We start from the raw sequence: 20541 nt of genomic DNA, 5'->3' as shown, positions 1-20541 counted from the left end.
TGGTTTGGTTCCCACAAGTAAGGATGACGCCGTGGACCGGACACACCTATGTTGGAGAAAACAGAATTTATGTTTACCTGATAAATTACTTTCTCCAACGGTGTGTCCGGTCCACGGCCCGCCCTGGTTTTTTAATCAGGTCTGATGATTTAATTTCTCTAACTACAGTCACCACGGTATCATATGATTTCTCCTATGCAAATATTCCTCCTTTACGTCGGTCGAATGACTGGGGAAGGCGGAGCCTAGGAGGGATCATGTGACCAGCTTTGCTGGGCTCTTTGCCATTTCCTGTTGGGGAAGAGAATATCCCACAAGTAAGGATGACGCTGTGGACCGGACACACCGTTGGAGAAAGTAATTTATCAGGTAAACATAAATTCTGTTTTGCTCGTTTTCACATGCGACCTCTTCAGCTCTGTATGCTGAACCAATGGTGCAGGGATTACTCAAAGATATCTCAATTAATATCTTTAAACCGATTATACGACACTCTCTGACATGGTGGACAGATCACCATCGTTTAGTTCAGGGGGCTTCTTTGTTCTTCCGACCTGGACTATAATCTCAACAGATGCAAGTCTTACAGGTTGGGGAGCTGTGTGGGGGTATCTGACGGCACAAGGGGTTTGGGAATCTCAGGAGGTGAGATTTCCGATCAATATTTTGGAACTCCGTGCAATTTTCAGAGCTCTTCAGTCTTGGCCTCTTCTGAAGAGAGAGTTGTTCATTTGTTTTCAGATAGACAATGTCACAACTGTGGCATACATCAATCATCAAGGAGGGACTCACAGTCCTCTGGCTATGAAAGAAGTATCTCGAATTTTGGTTTGGGCGGAATCCAGCTCCTGTCTAATCTCTGCGGTTCATATCCCAGGTATGGACAATTGGAAAGCGGATTATCTCAGTCGCCAAACGTTGCACCTGGGCGAATGGTCTTCACCCAGAGGTATTTCCTCAGATTGTTCAAATGTGGGAACTCCCAGAAATAGATCTGATGGCTTCTCATCTAAACAAGAAACTTCCCTGGTATCTGTCCGGATCCCGGGATCCTCGGGCGGAGGCAGTGGATGCATTATCTCTTCCTTACAAGTGTCATCCTGCCTATATCTTTCCGCCTCTAGTTCTTCTTCCAAGGGTATTCTCCAATATTCTAAAGGAATGCTTGTTTGTCCTGCTGGTAGCTCCAGCATGGTCTCACAGGTTTTGGTATGCGGATCTTGTCCGGATGGCCTCTTGCCAGCTGTGGACTCTTCCGTTAAGACCAGTCTTTCTGTCTCAAGGATCTCAAAACCTTAATTTTAAGGTGTGGAGTTTGAACGCTTGATTCTTGGTCAAAGAGGTTTCTCTGACTCTGTGATTGATACTATGTGACAGGCTCGTAAATCTGTATCTAGAGAGATATATTATAGAGTCTGGAAGACTTATATTTCTTCAGTTTAGATAAAGGTTTGTCCGCAAGTTTCTTGAAAGACAAATCTCTGCTCTTTCTGTTCTTTTTCACAGAAGGATTGCTAATCTTCCTGATATTCATTGTTTTGTACAACCTTTGGTTCGTATAAAACTTGTCATTAAGTCAATTTCTCCTCCTTGGAGTTTGAATTTGGTTCTGGGGGCTCTTCAAGCTCCTCCTTTTGAACCCATGCATTCTTTAGTCGTTATATTACTTTCTTGGAAAGTTTTGTTTCTTTTGGCCATCTCTTCTGCCAGAAGAGTCTCTGAATTATCTACTCTTTTTTGTGAGTCTCCTTTTCTGATTTTGCATCAGGATAAGGCGGTGCTGCGAACTTCTTTTGAATTTTTTACCTAAGGTTGTGAATTCTAACAACATTAGTAGAGAAATTGTGGTTCCTTCATTATGTCCTAATCCTATGAATTCTAAGGAGAAATCATTGCATTCTTTGGATGCTGTTAGAGCTTTGTAATATTATGTTGAAGCTACTAAGTCTTTCCGAAAGACTTCTAGTCTATTTGTCATCTTTTCCGGTTCTAGAAAAGACCAGAAAGCTTCTGCCATTTCTTTGGCATCTTGGATGAAATCTTTATTTCATCATGCCTATGTTGAGTCGGGTAACACTCCGCCTCAAAGGATTACAGCTCATTCTACTAGGTCAGTTTCTACTTCCTGGGCGTTTAAGAATGAAGCTTCGGTTGATCAGATTTGCAAAACAGCAACTTGGTCCTCTTTGCATACTTTTACTAAATTCTACCTTTTGATGTGTTTTCTTCTTCTGAAGCAGTTTTTGGTAGAAACGTACTTCAGGCAGTGGTTTCAGTTTGAATCTTCTGCTTATGTTTTTTCATTAAAATTTTATTCTGGGTGTGGATTATTTTCAGCAGGAATTGGCTGTCTTTATTTTATCCCTCCCTCTCTAGTGACTCTTGTGTGGAGAGATCCACATCTTGGGTAATCATTATCCCATACGTCACTAGCTCATGGACTCTTGCTAATTACATGAAAGAAAACATAATTTATGTAAGAACTTACCTGATAAATTCATTTCTTTCATATTAGCAAGAGTCCATGAGGCCCACCCTTTTTCGTGGTGGTTTTGATTTTTTTATATAAAGCACAATTATTCCAATTCCTTATTTTATATGCTTTCGCACTTTTTTCCTTATCACCCCACTTCTTGGCTATTCGTTAAACTGAATTGTGGGTGTGGTGAGGGGTGTATTTATAGGCATTTTAAGGTTTGGGAAACTTTGCCCCTCCTGGTAGGAATGTATATCCCATACGTCACTAGCTCATGGACTCTTGCTAATATGAAAGAAATGAATTTATCAGGTAAGTTCTTACATAAATTATGTTTTTTTCATTATTAAGATTAAAACTTTTGTTTTGGGTTGTGGATTATTATTTTTCAGCGGAATTGGCTGTCTTTATTTTATCCCTCCCTCTCTAGTGACTCTTGCGTGGAAGTTCCACATCTTGGGTATTTATTATCCCATACGTCACTAGCTCATGGACTCTTGCTAATTACATGAAAGAAAACATAATTTATGTAAGAACTTACCTGATAAATTCATTTCTTTCATATTAGCAAGAGTCCATGAGGCCCAACCTTTTTTGTGGTGGTTATGATTTTTTTGTATAAAGCACAATTATTCCAATTCCTTATGTTGATGCTTTCGCTCCTTTCTTATCACCCCACTTCTTGGCTATTAGTTAAACTGATTTGTGGGTGTGGTGAGGGGTGTATTTATAGGCATTTTGAGGTTTGGGAAACTTTGCCCCTCCTGGTAGGAATGTATATCCCATACGTCACTAGCTCATGGACTCTTGCTAATATGAAAGAAATGAATTTATCAGGTAAGTTCTTACATAAATTATGTTTTTTTCTTTCATGATTCAGATATAATTTCTCCTGTTAAGTGTGGTCAGTCCACGGGTCATCATTACTTCTGGGATATTATCTCCTCCCCTACAGGAAATGCAAGATGATTCACCCAGCAGAGCTGCTATATAGCTCCTCCCCTCTACGTCACCTCCAGTCATTCTCTTGCACCCAACGAATAGATAGGATGTGTGAGAGGACTGTGGTGATTTAATTAGTTTATTAACTTCAATCAAAAGTTTGTTATTTTATAATAGCACCGGAGTGTGTTATTCATTCTCTGGTAGAATTTGAAGAAGAATCTACCGGAGTTTTTTCTATGATTTTAGCCGGAGTAGTTAAGATCATATTGCTGTTTCTCGGCCATCTGAGGAGAGGTAAACTTCAGATCAGGGGACAGCGGGCAGATTAATCTGCAAAGAGGTATGTAGCAGTTTGTTATTTTCTGACATGGAATTGATGAGAGAATCCTGCCATACCGTTATAATGTAAACTCAGCCTTAAATGCAGTAGATGTAGCTGGTATCAGGCTGTCATGTATGTATATTTTACACTTCAGTATTCTGGGGAATGGTACTTCACTGGATTTATACTGTATGCATAGACTTAACCTAATTTGCAGGGACTTGCAATAGGTTTTAAATAACAATTCATTTATTGAGGTTAGAAGTTTTTTTGCTGGCATGTAAAAACGTTTATTTCTCTGAGGTACTGGGTGAAAAAATGTTTTGGGCACTATTTTTTCCACTTGGCAATAGTTTTTGTTTAAATTAAAGCAGTTCACTGATCTCTCTCACTGTTATGTGTGAGGGGGAGGGGCCATTTTTGGCGCTTTTTCTACGCATCAAAAAACTCAGTCAGAGGTTCATTTTCTTCCTGCATGATCCGGTTCATCTCTACAGAACTCAGGGATCTCCAAAGCCTTTTTTGAGGGAGGTAATCATCACAGCAGAGCTGTGAAGATTGTAGTTGACTGTGATAAAAAACGTTTATTTGTGTATTTTTTTCTGCTGCCTGGGTTAGTTATCCTTTGCTAATGGGAACAATCCTTTGCTAAAATTGTATATTTCTGACAAAGATTGATGCTATAACTTAATTATTTTCAACTGTCATAATTTTTTCTGTGCTTCTTATAGGCACAGTTCGTTTTCAGATTATTGTAAATTACTTAAAAAAGCATTTCCAAGTTGCTAGTTAATTGCTAGTGTGTTAAACATGTCTGATTCAGAGGAAGATACATGTGCTATATGTGCTAATGCCAAAGTGGAGCCCAATAGAAGTTTATGTACTAACTGTATTGATGCTACTTTAAATAAAAGTCAATCTGTACAAATTGAACATATTTCACCAGACAACCAGGGGAGAGTTATGCCGACTAACTCGCCTCACGTGTCAGTACCTACATCTCCCGCTCGGGAGGTGCGTGATATTGTAGCGCCGAGTACATCTGGGCGGCCATTTCAAATCACATTACAGGATATGGCTACTGTTATGACTGAAGTTTTGGCTAAATTACCAGAACTTAGAGGCAAGCGTGATCACTCTGGGGTGAGAACAGAGTGCGCTGATAATATTAGGGCCATGTCAGACACTGCGTCACAGGCGGCAGAACATGAGGACGGAGAACTTCATTCTGTGGGTGACGGTTCTGATCCAAATAGATTGGATTCAGATATTTCAAATTTTAAATTTAAGCTGGAAAACCTCCGTGTATTACTAGGGGAGGTGTTAGCGGCTCTGAATGATTGTAACACAGTTGCAATACCAGAGAAAATGTGTAGGTTGGATAAATATTTTGCGGTACCGGCGAGTACTGATGTTTTTCCTATACCTAAGAGACTTACTGAAATTGTTACTAAGGAGTGGGATAGGCCCGGTGTACCGTTCTCACCCCCTCCGATATTTAGAAAAATGTTTCCAATAGACGCCACCACACGGGACTTATGGCAAACGGTCCCTAAGGTGGAGGGAGCAGTTTCTACTTTAGCTAAGCGTACCACTATCCCGGTGGAGGATAGCTGTGCCTTTTCAGATCCAATGGATAAAAAATTAGAGGGTTACCTTAAGAAAATGTTTGTTCAACAAGGTTTTATATTGCAACCTCTTGCATGTATTGCGCCTGTCACGGCTGCAGCAGCATTTTGGTTTGAGTCTCTGGAAGAGACACTTCAATCATCTACACTAGATGAGATTACAGACAAACTTAAAGCCCTTAAGTTAGCTAGCTCATTTATTTCAGATGCCGTAGTACATTTAACTAAACTTACGGCTAAGAATTCCGGATTTGCCATTCAGGCACGCAGAGCACTGTGGCTAAAATCCTGGTCAGCTGATGTTACTTCTAAATCTAAATTGCTTAATATACCTTTCAAAGGGCAAACCTTGTTCGGGCCCGGGTTGAAGGAGATTATCGCTGACATTACAGGAGGTAAAGGCCATGCCCTGCCTCAGGACAAAGCCAAACCTAGGGCTAGACGGTCTAATTTTCGTTCCTTTCGTAATTTCAAAGCAGGAACAGCATCAACCTCCTCTGCACCAAAACAGGAAGGAGCTGTTGCTCGCTACAGACAAGGCTGGAAACCTAACCAGTCCTGGAACAAGGGCAAGCAGGCCAGGAAACCTGCTGCTGCCCCTAAGACAGCATGAATCGAGGGCCCCCGATCCGGGACCGGATCTAGTAGGGGGCAGACTTTCTCTCTTCGCCCAGGCTTGGGCAAGAGATGTTCAGGATCCCTGGGCGTTAGAGATCATATCTCAGGGATACCTTCTGGACTTCAAATCCTCTCCCCCAAGAGGGAGATTTCATCTGTCAAGGTTATCAACAAACCAAATAAAGAAAGAAGCGTTCCTACGCTGCGTACAAGATCTTTTATTAATGGGAGTGATCCATCCAGTTCCGCGGTCGGAACAAGGACAAGGGTTTTACTCAAATCTGTTTGTAGTTCCCAAAAAAGAGGGAACTTTCAGGCCAATCTTGGATTTAAAGATCCTAAACAAATTCCTAAGAGTTCCATCGTTCAAGATGGAAACGATTCGAACAATTCTGCCCATGATCCAAGAGGGTCAGTACATGACCACAGTGGATTTAAAGGATGCTTACCTTCACATACCGATTCACAGAAATCATTACGGTATCTAAGGTTTGCCTTTCTAGACAGGCATTACCAGTTTGTAGCTCTTCCATTCGGACTGGCTACGGCTCCAAGAATCTTCACAAAGGTTCTGGGTACTCTTCTGGCGGTACTAAGACCGCGAGGAATTTCGGTAGCTCCGTACCTAGACGACATTCTGATACAAGCTTCAAGCTTTCAAACTGCCAAGTCTCATACAGAGTTAGTACTGGCATTTCTAAGGTCGCATGGATGGAAGGTGAACGAAAAGAAGAGTTCTCTCTTTCCACTCACAAGAGTTCCCTTCTTGGGGACTCTGATAGATTCTGTAGAAATGAAGATTTACCTGACAGAAGACAGGTTAACAAAGCTTCAAAATGCATGCCGTGTCCTTCATTCCATTCAACACCCGTCGGTAGCTCAATGCATGGAGGTGATCGGCTTAATGGTAGCGGCAATGGACGTAGTACCTTTTGCACGCCTACATCTCAGACCGCTGCAATTGTGCATGCTAAGTCAGTGGAATGGGGATTACTCAGATTTGTCCCCCACTCTGAATCTGAATCAAGAGACCAGAAATTCTCTTCTATGGTGGCTTTATCAGCCACAACTGTCCAGGGGGATGCCATTCAGCAGGCCAGACTGGACAATTGTAACAACAGACGCCAGCCTACTAGGTTGGGGCGCTGTCTGGAATTCTCTGAAGGCTCAGGGACTATGGAATCAGGAGGAGAGTCTCCTTCCAATAAACATTCTGGAATTGAGAGCAGTTCTCAATGCCCTTCTGGCTTGGCCCCAGTTAACAACTCAGGGGTTCATCAGGTTTCAGTCGGACAACATCACGACTGTAGCTTACATCAACCATCAGGGAGGGACAAGAAGCTCCCTAGCAATGATGGAAGTATCAAAGATAATTCGCTGGGCAGAGTCTCACTCCTGCCACCTGTCTGCAATCCACATCCCGGGAGTGGAGAACTGGGAGGCGGATTTCTTAAGTCGTCAGACTTTTCATCCGGGGGAGTGGGAACTTCATCCGGACGTCTTTGCCCAGATACTTCGACGTTGGGACAAACCAGAGATAGATCTCATGGCGTCTCGTCGGAACGCCAAACTTCCTCGCTACGGGTCCAGATCCTGGGATCCGGGAGCGGTTCTGATAGATGCTTTGACAGCACCTTGGACCTTCGGGATGGCTTATGTGTTTCCACCCTTCCCGATGCTTCCTCGATTGATTGCCAGAATCAAACAGGAGAGAGCATCAGTGATTTTAATAGCACCTGCATGGCCACGCAGGACTTGGTATGCAGATCTAGTGGACATGTCATCCTGTCCGCCTTGGTCTCTACCTCTGAAACAGGACCTTCTGATCCAGGGTCCATTCAAACATCAAAATCTAACTTCTCTGAAGCTGCTACCTAAGGTGGTCACTAACAGGAATATCAATCAAGAGATTGTTGTTCCATCCTTGTGTCCTAATCCTTCCTCTAAGAAGGAACGTCTGCTACACAATCTAGATGTAGTCCGTGCCCTGAAATTTTATCTACAGGCAACTAAGGAGTTTCGTCAAACGTCTTCCCTGTTTGTCGTTTATTCTGGCCAGAGGAGAGGTCAAAAAGCTTCGGCTACCTCTCTCTCTTTTTGGCTTCGTAGCATAATACGATTAGCCTATGAGACTGCTGGACAGCAGCCTCCTGAAAGAATTACAGCTCATTTCTCCAACATAGGTGTGTCCGGTCCACGGCGTCATCCTTACTTGTGGGATATTCTCTTCCCCAACAGGAAATGGCAAAGAGCCCAGCAAAGCTGGTCACATGATCCCTCCTAGGCTCCGCCTACCCCAGTCATTCTCTTTGCCGTTGTACAGGCAACATCTCCACGGAGATGGCTTAGAGTTTTTTAGTGTTTAACTGTAGTTTTTATTATTCAATCAAGAGTTTGTTATTTTAAAATAGTGCTGGTATGTACTATTTACTCTGAAACAGAAAAGAGATGAAGATTTCTGTTTGTATGAGGAAAATGATTTTAGCAACCGTTACTAAAATCCATGGCTGTTCCACACAGGACTGTTGAGAGGAATTAACTTCAGTTGGGGGAACAGTGAGCAGTCTTTTGCTGCTTGAGGTATGACACATTCTAACAAGACGATGTAATGCTGGAAGCTGTCATTTTCCCTATGGGATCCGGTAAGCCATTTTTATTCAGACAGTAAATAAGGGCTTCACAAGGGTTTATTAAGACTGTAGACATTTTCTGGGCTAAATCGATCATATTTACACATATTTAGCCTTGAGGAATCATTTAATCAGGGTATTTTTTGTAAAATAATATCGGCAGGCACTGTTTTAGACACTTTATTCTATAGGGGCTTTCCCTAATCATAGTCAGAGCCTCATTTTCGCGCCGGTATGGCGCACTTGTTTTTGAGAACAGCATGGCATGCAGCTGCATGTGTGTGGAGCTCTGATACATAGAAAAGTCTTTCTGAAGGCATCATTTGGTATCGTATTCCCCTTTGGGCTTGGTTGGGTCTCAGCAAAGCAGATTCCAGGGACTGTAAAGGGGTTAAATATAAAAACGGCTCCGGTTCCGTTATTTTAAGGGTTAAAGCTTCCAAATTTGGTGTGCAATACTTTTAAGGCTTTAAGACACTGTGGTGAAATTTTGGTGAATTTTGAACAATTCCTTCATACTTTTTCGCAATTGCAGTAATAAAGTGTGTTCAGTTTAAAATTTAAAGTGACAGTAACGGTTTTATTTTAAAACGTTTTTTGTGCTTTGTTATCAAGTTTATGCCTGTTTAACATGTCTGAACTACCAGATAGACTGTGTTCTGAATGTGGGGAAGCCAAGGTTCCTTCTCATTTAAATAGATGTGATTTATGTCATAAAAAATTTAGTAAAAATGATGCCCAAGATGATTCCTCAAGTGAGGGGAGTAAGCATGGTACTGCATCATCCCCTCCTTCGTCTACACCAGTCTTGCCCATACAGGAGGCCCCTAGTACATCTAGCGCGCCAATACTCCTTACTATGCAACAATTAACGGCTGTAATGGATAATTCTATCAAAAACATTTTAGCCAATATGCCCACTTATCAGCGAAAGCGCGACTGCTCTGTTTTAGAAAATACTGAAGAGCATGAGGACGCTGATGATATTGTTTCTGAAGGGCCCCTACACCAGTCTGAGGGGGCCAGGGAGGTTTTGTCTGAGGGAGAAATTTCAGATTCAGGAAAAATTTCTCAACAAGCTGAACCTGATGTGATTACTTTTAAATTTAAGTTGGAACATCTCCGCGCTCTGCTTAAGGAGGTGTTATCCAATTTGGATGATTGTGATTATCTGGTCATTCCAGAAACACTATGTAAAATGGACAAGTTCCTAGAGGCCCCGGGGCCCCCCGAAGCTTTTCCTATATCCAAGCGGGTGGCGTACATTGTTAATAAAGAATGGGACAGGCCCGGTATACCTTTCGTACCTCCCCCCATATTTAAAAAATTGTTTCCTATAGTCGACCCCAGAAAGGACTTATGGCAGACAGTCCCCAAGGTCGAGGGGGCGGTTTCTACTCTAAACAAGCGCGCCACTATACCCATAGAAGATAGTTGTGCTTTCCAAGATCCTATGGATAAAAAATTAGAAGGTTTGCCAAAAAAAGATGTTTGTTCAGCAAGGTTACCTTCTACAACCAATTGCATGCATTGTCCCTGTCACTACAGCCGCGTGTTTCTGGTTCGATGAGCTAGAAAAGGCGATTATTAGTAATTCTTCTTCTTATGAGGAGATTATGGACAGAATTCGTGCTCTTAAATTGGCTAATTCTTTCACCCTAGACGCCACCTTGCAATTGGCTAGGTTAGCGGCGAAAAATTCTGGGTTTGCTATTGTGGCGCGCAGAGCGCTTTGGTTAAAATCTTGGTCAGCGGATGCGTCTTCCAAGAACAAATTGCTTGACATTCCTTTCAAGGGGAAAACACTGTTTGGCCCTGACTTGAAAGAGATTATCTCTGATATCACTGGGGGCAAGGTCCACGCCCTTCCTCAGGATAGGTCTTTCAAGGCCAAAAATAAAGCTAATTTTCGTCCCTTTCGCAGAAACGGACCAGCCCCAAGTGCTACGTCCTCTAAGCAGGAGGGTAATACTTCTCAAGCCAATCCAGCCTGGAGACCTATGCAAGGCTGGAACAAAGGAAAGCAGGCCAAGAAACCTGCCACTGCTCCCAAGACAGCATGAGATGCGGGCCCCCGATCCGGGACCGGATTTGGTGGGGGGCAGACTCTCTCTCTTCACTCAGGCTTGGGCAAGAGATGTTCTGGATCCTTGGGCGCTAGAAATAGTCTCCCAAGGTTATCTTCTGGAAGTGATTCATCCTGTTCCATTAAGAGAACGAGGGATGGGGTTCTACTCCAATCTGTTCGTAGTTCCCAAAAAAGAGGGAACGTTCAGACCAATCTTAGATCTCAAGATCCTAAACAAGTTTCTCAAGGTTCCATCGTCCAAAATGGAAACCATAGGAACAATCCTTCCATCCAGGAAGGTCAATTCTTGACCACGGCGGATTTAAAGGATGCGTATCTACATATTCCTGTCCACAAGGAACATCATCGGTTCCTAAGGTTCGCATTCCTGGACAAGCATTACCAGTTCGTGGCGCTTCCTTTCGGATTAGCCACTGCTCCAAGGATTTTCTCAAAGGTACTAGGGTCCCTTCTGGCGGTGCTAAGACCAAGGGGCATTGCTGTAGTACCTTACTTGGACGACATTCTGATTCAAGCGTCGTCCCTTCCTCAAGCAAAGGCTCACACGGACATAGTCCTGGCCTTTCTCAGATCTCACGGATGGAAAGTGAACGTGGAAAAGAGTTCTCTATCTCCGTCGACAAGAGTTCCCTTCTTGGGAACAATAATAGACTCCTTAGAAATGAGGATTTTTCTGACAGAGACCAGAAAAACAAAACTTCTAAACTCTTGTCGGATACTTCATTCCGTTCCTCTTCCTTCCATAGCGCAGTGCATGGAAGTGATAGGTTTGATGGTAGCGGCAATGGACATAGTTCCTTTTGCGCGCATTCATCTAAGACCATTACAACTGTGTATGCTCAGTCAGTGGAATGGGGACTATACAGATACAAGTAAATCAGAGGACCAGAGACTCACTCCGTTGGTGGCTGTCCCTGGACAACCTGTCACAAGGGGTGACCTCCCGCAGACCAGAGTGGGTCATTGTCACGACCGACGCCAGTCTGATGGGCTGGGGCGCGGTCTGGGGATCCCTGAAAGCTCAGGGTCTTTGGTCTCGGGAAGAATCTCTTCTACCGATAAATATTCTGGAACTGAGAGCGATATTCAATGCTCTCAAGGCTTGGCCTCAGCTAGCGAGGGCCAAGTTCATACGGTTTCAATCAGACAACATGACGACTGTTGCGTACATCAACCATCAGGGGGGAACAAGGAGTTCCCTGGCGATGGAAGAAGTGACCAGAATCATTCAATGGGCGGAGACTCGCTCCTGCCACCTGTCTGCAATCCACATCCCAGGAGTGGAAAATTGGGAAGCGGATTTTCTGAGTCGTCAGACATTGCATCCGGGGGAGTGGGAACTCCATCCGGAAATCTTTGCCCAAATCACTCAACTGTGGGGCATTCCAGACATGGATCTGATGGCCTCTCGTCAGAACTTCAAGGTTCCTTGCTACGGGTCCAGATCCAGGGATCCCAAGGCGACTCTAGTAGATGCACTAGTAGCACCTTGGACCTTCAAACTAGCCTATGTATTCCCGCCGTTTCCTCTCATCCCCAGGCTGGTAGCCAGGATCAATCAGGAGAGGGCGTCGGTGATCTTGATAGCTCCTGCGTGGCCACGCAGGACTTGGTATGCAGATCTGGTGAATATGTCATTGGCTCCACCATGGAAGCTACCTTTGAGACGAGACCTTCTTGTTCAAGGTCCGTTCGAACATCCGAATCTGGTCCCACTCCAGCTGACTGCTTGGAGATTGAACGCTTGATCTGATCAAAGCGAGGGTTCTCAGATTCTGTTATTGATACTCTTGTTCAGGCCAGAAAGCCTGTAACTAGAAAAATTTACCACAAAATTTGGAAAAAATATATCTGTTGGTGTGAATCTAAAGGATTCCCTTGGGACAAGGTTAAGATTCCTAAGAGTCTATCCTTCCTTCGAGAAGGATTGGAAAAAGGATTATCTGCAAGTTCCTTGATGGGACAGATTTCTGCCTTGTCTGTGTTACTTCACAAAAAGCTGGCAGCTGTGCCAGATGTTCAAGCCTTTGTTCAGGCTCTGGTTAGAATCAAGCCTGTTTACAAACCTTTGACTCCTCCTTGGAGTCTCAACTTAGTTCTTTCAGTTCTTCAGGGGGTTCCGTTTGAACCCTTACATTCCGTTGATATTAAGTTATCTTGGAAAGTTTTGTTTTTGGTTGCAATTTCTTCTGCTAGAAGAGTTTCAGAATTATCTGCTCTGCAGTGTTCTCCTCCTTATCTGGTGTTCCATGCAGATAAGGTGGTTTTACGTACTAACCTGGTTTTCTTCCAAAAGTTGTTTCTAACAAAAACATTAACCAGGAGATAGTCGTGCCTTCTCTGTGTCCGAAACCAGTTTCGAAGAAGGAACGTTTGTTGCACAATTTGGATGTTGTTCGCGCTCTAAAATTCTATTTAGATGCTACAAAGGATTTTAGACAAACATCTTCCTTGTTTGTTGTTTATTCTGGTAAAAGGAGAGGTCAAAAAGCAACTTCTACCTCTCTCTCTTTTTGGATTAAAAGCATCATCAGATTGGCTTACGAGACTGCCGGACGGCAGCCTCCTGAAAGGATCACAGCTCCTTCCACTAGGGCTGTGGCTTCCACATGGGCCTTCAAGAACGAGGCTTCTGTTGATCAGATATGTAGGGCAGCGACTTGGTCTTCACTGCACACTTTTACCAAATTTTACAAGTTTGATACTTTTGCTTCTTCTGAGGCTATTTTTGGGAGAAAGGTTTTGCAAGCCGTGGTGCCTTCCATTTAGGTGACCTGATTTGCTCCCTCCCTTCATCCGTGTCCTAAAGCTTTGGTATTGGTTCCCACAAGTAAGGATGACGCCGTGGACCGGACACACCTATGTTGGAGAAAACAGAATTTATGTTTACCTGATAAATTACTTTCTCCAACGGTGTGTCCGGTCCACGGCCCGCCCTGGTTTTTTAATCAGGTCTGATAATTTATTTTCTTTAACTACAGTCACCACGGTATCATATGGTTTCTCCTATGCAAATATTCCTCCTTAACGTCGGTCGAATGACTGGGGTAGGCGGAGCCTAGGAGGGATCATGTGACCAGCTTTGCTGGGCTCTTTGCCATTTCCTGTTGGGGAAGAGAATATCCCACAAGTAAGGATGACGCCGTGGACCGGACACACCGTTGGAGAAAGTAATTTATCAGGTAAACATAAATTCTGTTTTTACTAGAGCTGTGGCTTCCACTTGGGCCTTTAAGAATGAGGCTTCTGTTGAACAGATTTGCAAGGCTGCAACTTGGTCTTCTCTTCATACTTTTTCCAAATTTTACAAATTTGACACTTTTGCTTCTTCGGAGGCTGTTTTTGGGAGAAAGGTTCTTCAGGCAGTGGTTCCCTCCGTATAAAGAGCCTGCCTGTCCCTCCCGTCATCCGTGTACTTTTGCTTTGGTATTGGTATCCCAGAAGTAATGATGACCCGTGGACTGACCACACTTAACAGGAGAAAACAAAATTTATGCTTACCTGATAAATTCATTTCTCCTGTAGTGTGGTCAGTCCACGGCCCGCCCTGTTTTTTATGGCAGGCTAAAAAAAATTTTTGGATTATACTCCAGTCACCACTACACCCTTGGGCTTCTCCTTTCTCGTTGGTCCTTTGGTCGAATGACTGGAGGTGACGTAGAGGGGAGGAGCTATATAGCAGCTCTGCTGGGTGAATCCTCTTGCATTTCCTGTAGGGGAGGAGATAATATCCCAGAAGTAATGATGACCCGTGGACTGACCACACTACAGGAGAAATGAATTTATCAGGTAAGCATAAATTTTGTTTTTAAACAACTTTCCAATTTACTTCTATCTTCTGTTATCAAATGTTCTTAGTTTTCCTGCTATCCTTTGTTGAAAAGCAGTAAAGTAAGCTTATGAGTGTGCACGTTTCTGCAGCTCTTCATGGCAACAGTTTTGCCACAATGCAATAAATTCGTAGGAGCACTAGATAGCAGCAGTATTTCCTGTCATGTAGTGCTTCAGGCATGTGCACGCTACCTACCTAGGTATCCCTTCAACAAAGAATAGCATGAGAACAAAGCAAATTTGATAATAGAAGTAAATAGGAAACTTTTTAAAAATTGTATTCTCTTTCTGAATAATGAAATAAATTTTTTGGGTTTAATGTCCCTTTAAAAAAAATGGTTTTCAATATACCTCAAGCATATCCCTTTATTTGCAGTTGATGCTCTCTCACCCTCATCCTATTCATATGAGTCATATCTATAGACCTTCCTATGTGACTTCTTTGAGAGAAGTCTATTTTCTTTTCCTTCTTTATAGTTAATGAAGAGGACCAAGTTTTTAATTGTCTTGACATTTCTTCTGATTCTACACAGGAAGGAAGAACTCAGAGTGTTGTGGCTTTATTGCTCAAACCCTTTGGGGTGGGCAGTAAGATTTTTGTTTTTTCCTCATGCAATATTGTTTCTGTCCCCATGCTTGGGAAAGCATTTTTTTCTTTATGGCATTCCTTGGAACCCTGTAAACAAAAATACAGGTGGCCCTCGTTTTACAACGGTTCAATTTACACCGTTTCAGAATAACAACCTTTGTTTCCAGTCATGTGACTGCTATTGAAAAGTATTGAGAAGCAGTGCATTTATTAAAATAGCCAATAGGTGGAGCTGTCCGCTTGTGTTGCAGCAAAGCCAAGCAAGCTGAAATTAATCAGTTTAACTAGACCTGAGCTATCGAGCAGATTTCAAAGGAACAAGATCTTCCTGTCTATAAATCAGTCCAGATTGGAATGCATAGAAAGAACTGTTTGCAGAAAAATGCAAGTGAAGTCGGTGTTGTGTGATTACTTTAGTAGGTTTATAATGTTGTTTAGCAAATGTTTTTGTTCATTTAACTTAGTTTAATTATATATTCTGTGTTGTGTGATTATTTTATTAGGTTTATAATGCTGTTTAGCATTTAAAGTCTTAATTTCAAAGCTTTAAAAGTAATGTATTAGGTGTTACTTATGACAATTTTGAGAGGGGCCTGGAACCTAACTCCCTCACTTCCCATTGACTTACATTATAAACTGGGTTTTAATTTATAACGGTTTCGATTTACAACCATTCCTTCTGGAACCTAACCCCGGCGTAAACTGAGGGCTACCTGTACTTGCTTTGCCTGGTTGGCCTGTACCTTCTGGGCATTATTTGCCTTTTTTTAAATACAAGGTTAGGATTTTTTTAAAGGGACATGAAACCTAAAAAAAAAATATTTCTTGATTCTGACAAAGCATCCAACTTTCCAAATTATTTTTTTCAAATTTGCTTTATTCTCTTGGTATCCTTTGTTGAAGATGCAGTAATACACTACTGGGACTTTGGGTAAGTCAATGAAATGAGCCTTATAGGTGCAGTCACCTATCACCAACTAGCTCCCTGTAGTGCATTCCTGCCCCTAAGCCTACCTAGGTATACTTTTCAACAAAAGATACCAAAGAACAAAGCAAATTAGATAAGACGTAAATTGAAAAGTTGTTTAAAATTGTGTGCTTAATCTGAATCTTGAAAGTTTAATTTTGGCTTACTGTCCCTTTATTTTTTACAGTCCTATAAGAGCTTGCTTTTTAAGAGCTCCTTGGTTTATTCTTGGTTTATTGGTTAATTATTGCCCTGGTTAGGTCCGTTCATAGTGCTGTAACCTAAAAATTATGTATGTGACATTATTTCTGTCACCTTTATTCTGCACCAATCAGCACTTGAATAAGGTGTGGTATTGTGCATGACGCATATTCACCTGCATAGTGGTTTAGTAAAGATGCAATAAAAGCAGTTCATTCATACTGCATATTGTTTTAGCAATTGCAAAAAAATAAAACCAATTTAGAAAAATGTGGTGTTGTACGATATGGCTAATTAAAGATAGAGGTTATCGAATGACTCTTATGAGGCACTGTGTTTGTATTGTACAACGTGTGAATGTCCGTATCACATGGAAAAGAAGAAAACTGTTCATTTATTACAGTCTGTGTACTAAATTGTGACACGTGGTATTAATATTGCATTTCACATGTCACAAATGATTGTTAGTATTTTTGTACTGTTTTCATGTTTCTTTAAACTTACTTTACAGGTCTGTTTAATGGTTTAGTCAGAATATCAGACCTCTACCACAAGGCATTTTCTGTTTCTGGCAGACAGTAAAACAGAGGACCGCTTAGTAAATATTTGGCATAATCCCTGCAGCTTAAAAGACTACTCTGTCCCTGAGCATTTATTTGCTTACTGTGCAGAAAACAAGGAAACTGAAAACTATTAGTCATTCGCAAATGATTATTCAGAATGCCAGTACTTCCTGTTTTGCAGTGTGTTTTCTATTATTGCTACATAAGTGTGTTATTTGTGTTTGTTTTGTATGGAGTTATTAACGGGACATTCCAATCAAAATATAAATGCACATAGATTTATTGCATTTTTGAATAGAATCACATTTGTAATATACAAGTATTGGCAAAAATGCTTCTATTAAAAGTTATCACTGTTTTAGTGTTAATATTTTTCTGTGCATGTGAAGTATAGCTATTTTCACTACACCCACCTTTTAAATAATGCAGCTGATCAGATCATTAGTGGGGCTTGTATCATGTCAGAAATTAACAAATTGAGTCATTACCAGATGGTACAAGCACCTTAGGCTCTCCGAATAAGTGTTGTGTTTAAAATGCTGGTGCACGGTGCATACTTAAATACACTTTTGAAACAGCTATAGCTTTTATTAGAAGCCTTTTTGCTAATGCTTGTATATTACAAATTTGCTTCTGTTCAATACCGAAATGCAGCCATGTGGTTTCCAATTTTGGCTGGAATATCACTTTAAAGAAACATTAACCCCTTAATGATCAACGTACAGGGTACGTCCTACAAAAAAATTGTCCTTAACGACCAAGGACGTACCCTGTACGTCCTTGTGTATATATATGTGTGTGTGTGTTTTTTTTTTGTTTTTTTTAATCTCATGCAGTGTCTAAATCATAGATACATTTTTATTTTAGTGTCCCTTTAAACAAGTGAGTGTGTAGTAATAAACTGGTCTCTGTTGAGTACTGTGGTTGAGAAACACTGACCTAGATAATACTTACCAGGTGAGATCCTCTCTCTAGAGTGGGCATGAACAGAAATAACCACACCCCTTTTACATATATAACCCTAACCTGAGCTCTCATCCTCAATCCTAGTTCTGGACAACATAGGTACACAAAGACTACGAAGTGTGGGAACGATGGCTATAGGCCAATATATAGCAATTTCTGTTTTTATGATTACATTTCTAATTATTTTTGCCAGCCTATCCAATACTTACCAGGTGAGAGAATACCAAGCAGTATATCATATGGACAGTAAGGAATGGGAAAATATGAAACAATCACAACATTTTAATGCAAAAATAGAGTTTTATTTAAGAAACAATGGAGCTCAGAATCTTTCTTCCAAATTAAGCAGAGGATGATTGAAAGACATCCATCTTATAATGTGACACGAAGGTGTGTAAAGCTTCCATACAACTGCTCGACAAATATTGTAAATAGTCACATCATTCTGAAATGCCCAGGAGCAAATGGTATAGAATTCAACTTGTAAATCTTAGAGATACATTATGTAACTTAAGAAGAAATAGTAGGTTTTGCTGGAGGTTAACCTTTCCTATTCCCAACAGGAATAACACACAATCTTTCCATTCTTTTTAGTTATTTAGTCTTATCAACATATTAAAGGGACATTTAACACCTGATAAAAATCCCTAAAACCTACTTTTTCTTATTAAAAAAATAAAATAATCACTGCTGACTATTTTAATATGCTCCTCTTACCCCAAACTGTTGAAGGATATTGTTTTAAAGTACAGCACTGATCCACTGCTTGATTCTCCTATGTAAGCTGCCATAGTGTAACGCACGCTACAGGCAGGGGCACAGAAGTCACATGCTCATGATGCAGTCAAGTGACACACACGGCTATATTACATACAGTTTACTTAGAGGATCACATCTGTGTGAGCTGCTGTGACTGAAGAAACATATTAGAGTATAAATGTATTAGATTTAGCCATGTATGTATAATACACATCATATGCATCTTAACTTAAATAAAATGCTTATTAAGTACTGTGTATTTGTGTTTCTAACTCCCTCCACAGTTAAAACTTCAAACTGCCCACAAGTTTTATGTTTTAAGAAAAGCCGTTTGCTGCAGGCACTATTATAAGTGTAATTTATTTGTTGTAACCTCTGTGGGGGATTGAATTTAATATGGGGCTATCAACCCCATATTATCTTTGTCAGGCCTTAGTACAGTGGAGGTTCAGGTATGTGACAACGCCCTCGTTGGCACATGTTAAAGGTATTCTCTCCTGATGTTTTATATAAAAACAAACCTAAGAGGCTACAAATAACTATTTTATATCACAGACAGATAAACAATATTAAAGGGACAGTCTAGAAAAATATTAAACTTTCATGATTCAGATAGGACATGCAATTTTAAACAACTTTCCAATTTACTTTTATCAAATTTGCTTTGTTCTGGTATTCTTTGTTTAAAGCTAAGTAAGTTCATATGCTAATTACTAAGCCCTTGAAGGCCACCTCTAAATCTCAGTGCATTTTGACAGACTTCACAGTTAAACAGTGCTAGTTCATGTGTGCCATATAGGTAACACTGCTCATTCTCGTGGAGTTAGCACTCCATGCATTTGAGTCAGCACTGATTGGCTAAAATGCATGTCTGTCAAAAGAAGGGGGCAGTCTGCAGAGTCTTAGATACAAGCTAATCACAGAGGTAAAAAGTGTTTTAATAGAACAGTGTTGGTTATGCAAGACTGGAGAATGGGTAATAAAGGGATTATCTATCTTGTCTAAGCAATAAAAATTCTGGAGTAGACTGACCCTTTAATCTTCTTTTTATTTGTGCTGCTCCTTCTTAAACAGACTGTTCACAATAAAAGGTCTGTTGAAAAATACAGAGAAGGGCTCCCCAATTGTGCAATACCATCAGTATAGCCTTTCCGCGCAGTGGAGCCAAAAAATTATATACAGGACCCCTTAATGCATTTTTCACAAGTTTTAATTAGGCTTTGAATTGATCAGTTACTCCTGAATTTGAGAAAAGAAGGTTGACTTTGTGACAATCACATTCTGACATTTAAAATAGTTAAAGGACCATTAAAGTGGAAACAAGAATTAGCGCTTGTAATTGTATCACAAGTGACCCTGCAACTCCTATGCATTTAAGCCCTGCAAAGTGCCACTTGAGAGCTGCTGAGAACTGCTCCAGCTGGTGAATCGATCAGCAGCAATAGTCACATGACCCAGCCGTGCAGCTACTGCTGCTGTTTGTGTCAACGTCGGTTTCATCTTGCTCTGAGGCTCCAGATTGGTATTATAATGGGTCTTAAACACATTAAGTGGCAGGGTTGCTTGGGATACCAACACATTAAAGCGTAATATTTTTCGACTAGAAGGTCCCTTGATGAGTGCAGACCTTATATTCTAGATATGAATGGCACATCATGCTCGTTTTGTTTTTATGTATTGCTAGTACATCACAAATGCATTACTTTATCTATTTTCAGGTGTGTACCAAATAAGCAGACAAATCAAAGCTCACGATGGCAGTGTATTCACACTTTGTCAGCTGAGAAATGGAATGCTGCTCACAGGTGGTGGGAAAGATAGAAAAGTAATTATGTGGGATCATGATCTCAACCCTGAACGAGAAATTGAGGTAAATTTAAAAGGAAAAATTTAAATGTATCTGCAATACCTTTTATCTTTTTTCCTTTTTGTTTTTTTGTTTGTTTTCTTTTTGTTT

The 20541-nt window shown here is 41.1% G+C and overlaps 1 protein-coding gene across 2 annotated transcripts in view; it reads left to right on the top strand.

Moving 5' to 3' along the window:
• Window positions 1-20541, top strand: part of EML4 (EMAP like 4) — a 401715-nt gene that overhangs the window by 234423 nt on the left and 146751 nt on the right. For both annotated transcript variants that reach the window (XM_053712326.1, XM_053712325.1), the window contains exon 13: window positions 20303-20454. In XM_053712326.1, coding sequence (XP_053568301.1) covers window positions 20303-20454 — 152 coding nt within the window. The remainder of the gene's footprint in view (window positions 1-20302; window positions 20455-20541) is intronic.

Source organism: Bombina bombina, chromosome 4, assembly GCF_027579735.1.
Source record: "Bombina bombina isolate aBomBom1 chromosome 4, aBomBom1.pri, whole genome shotgun sequence".
Lineage (NCBI taxonomy): Eukaryota > Metazoa > Chordata > Amphibia > Anura > Bombinatoridae > Bombina > Bombina bombina.
Note: the sequence above shows the minus strand (reverse complement) of the source record. Positions and strands in the feature narration are given on the sequence as shown.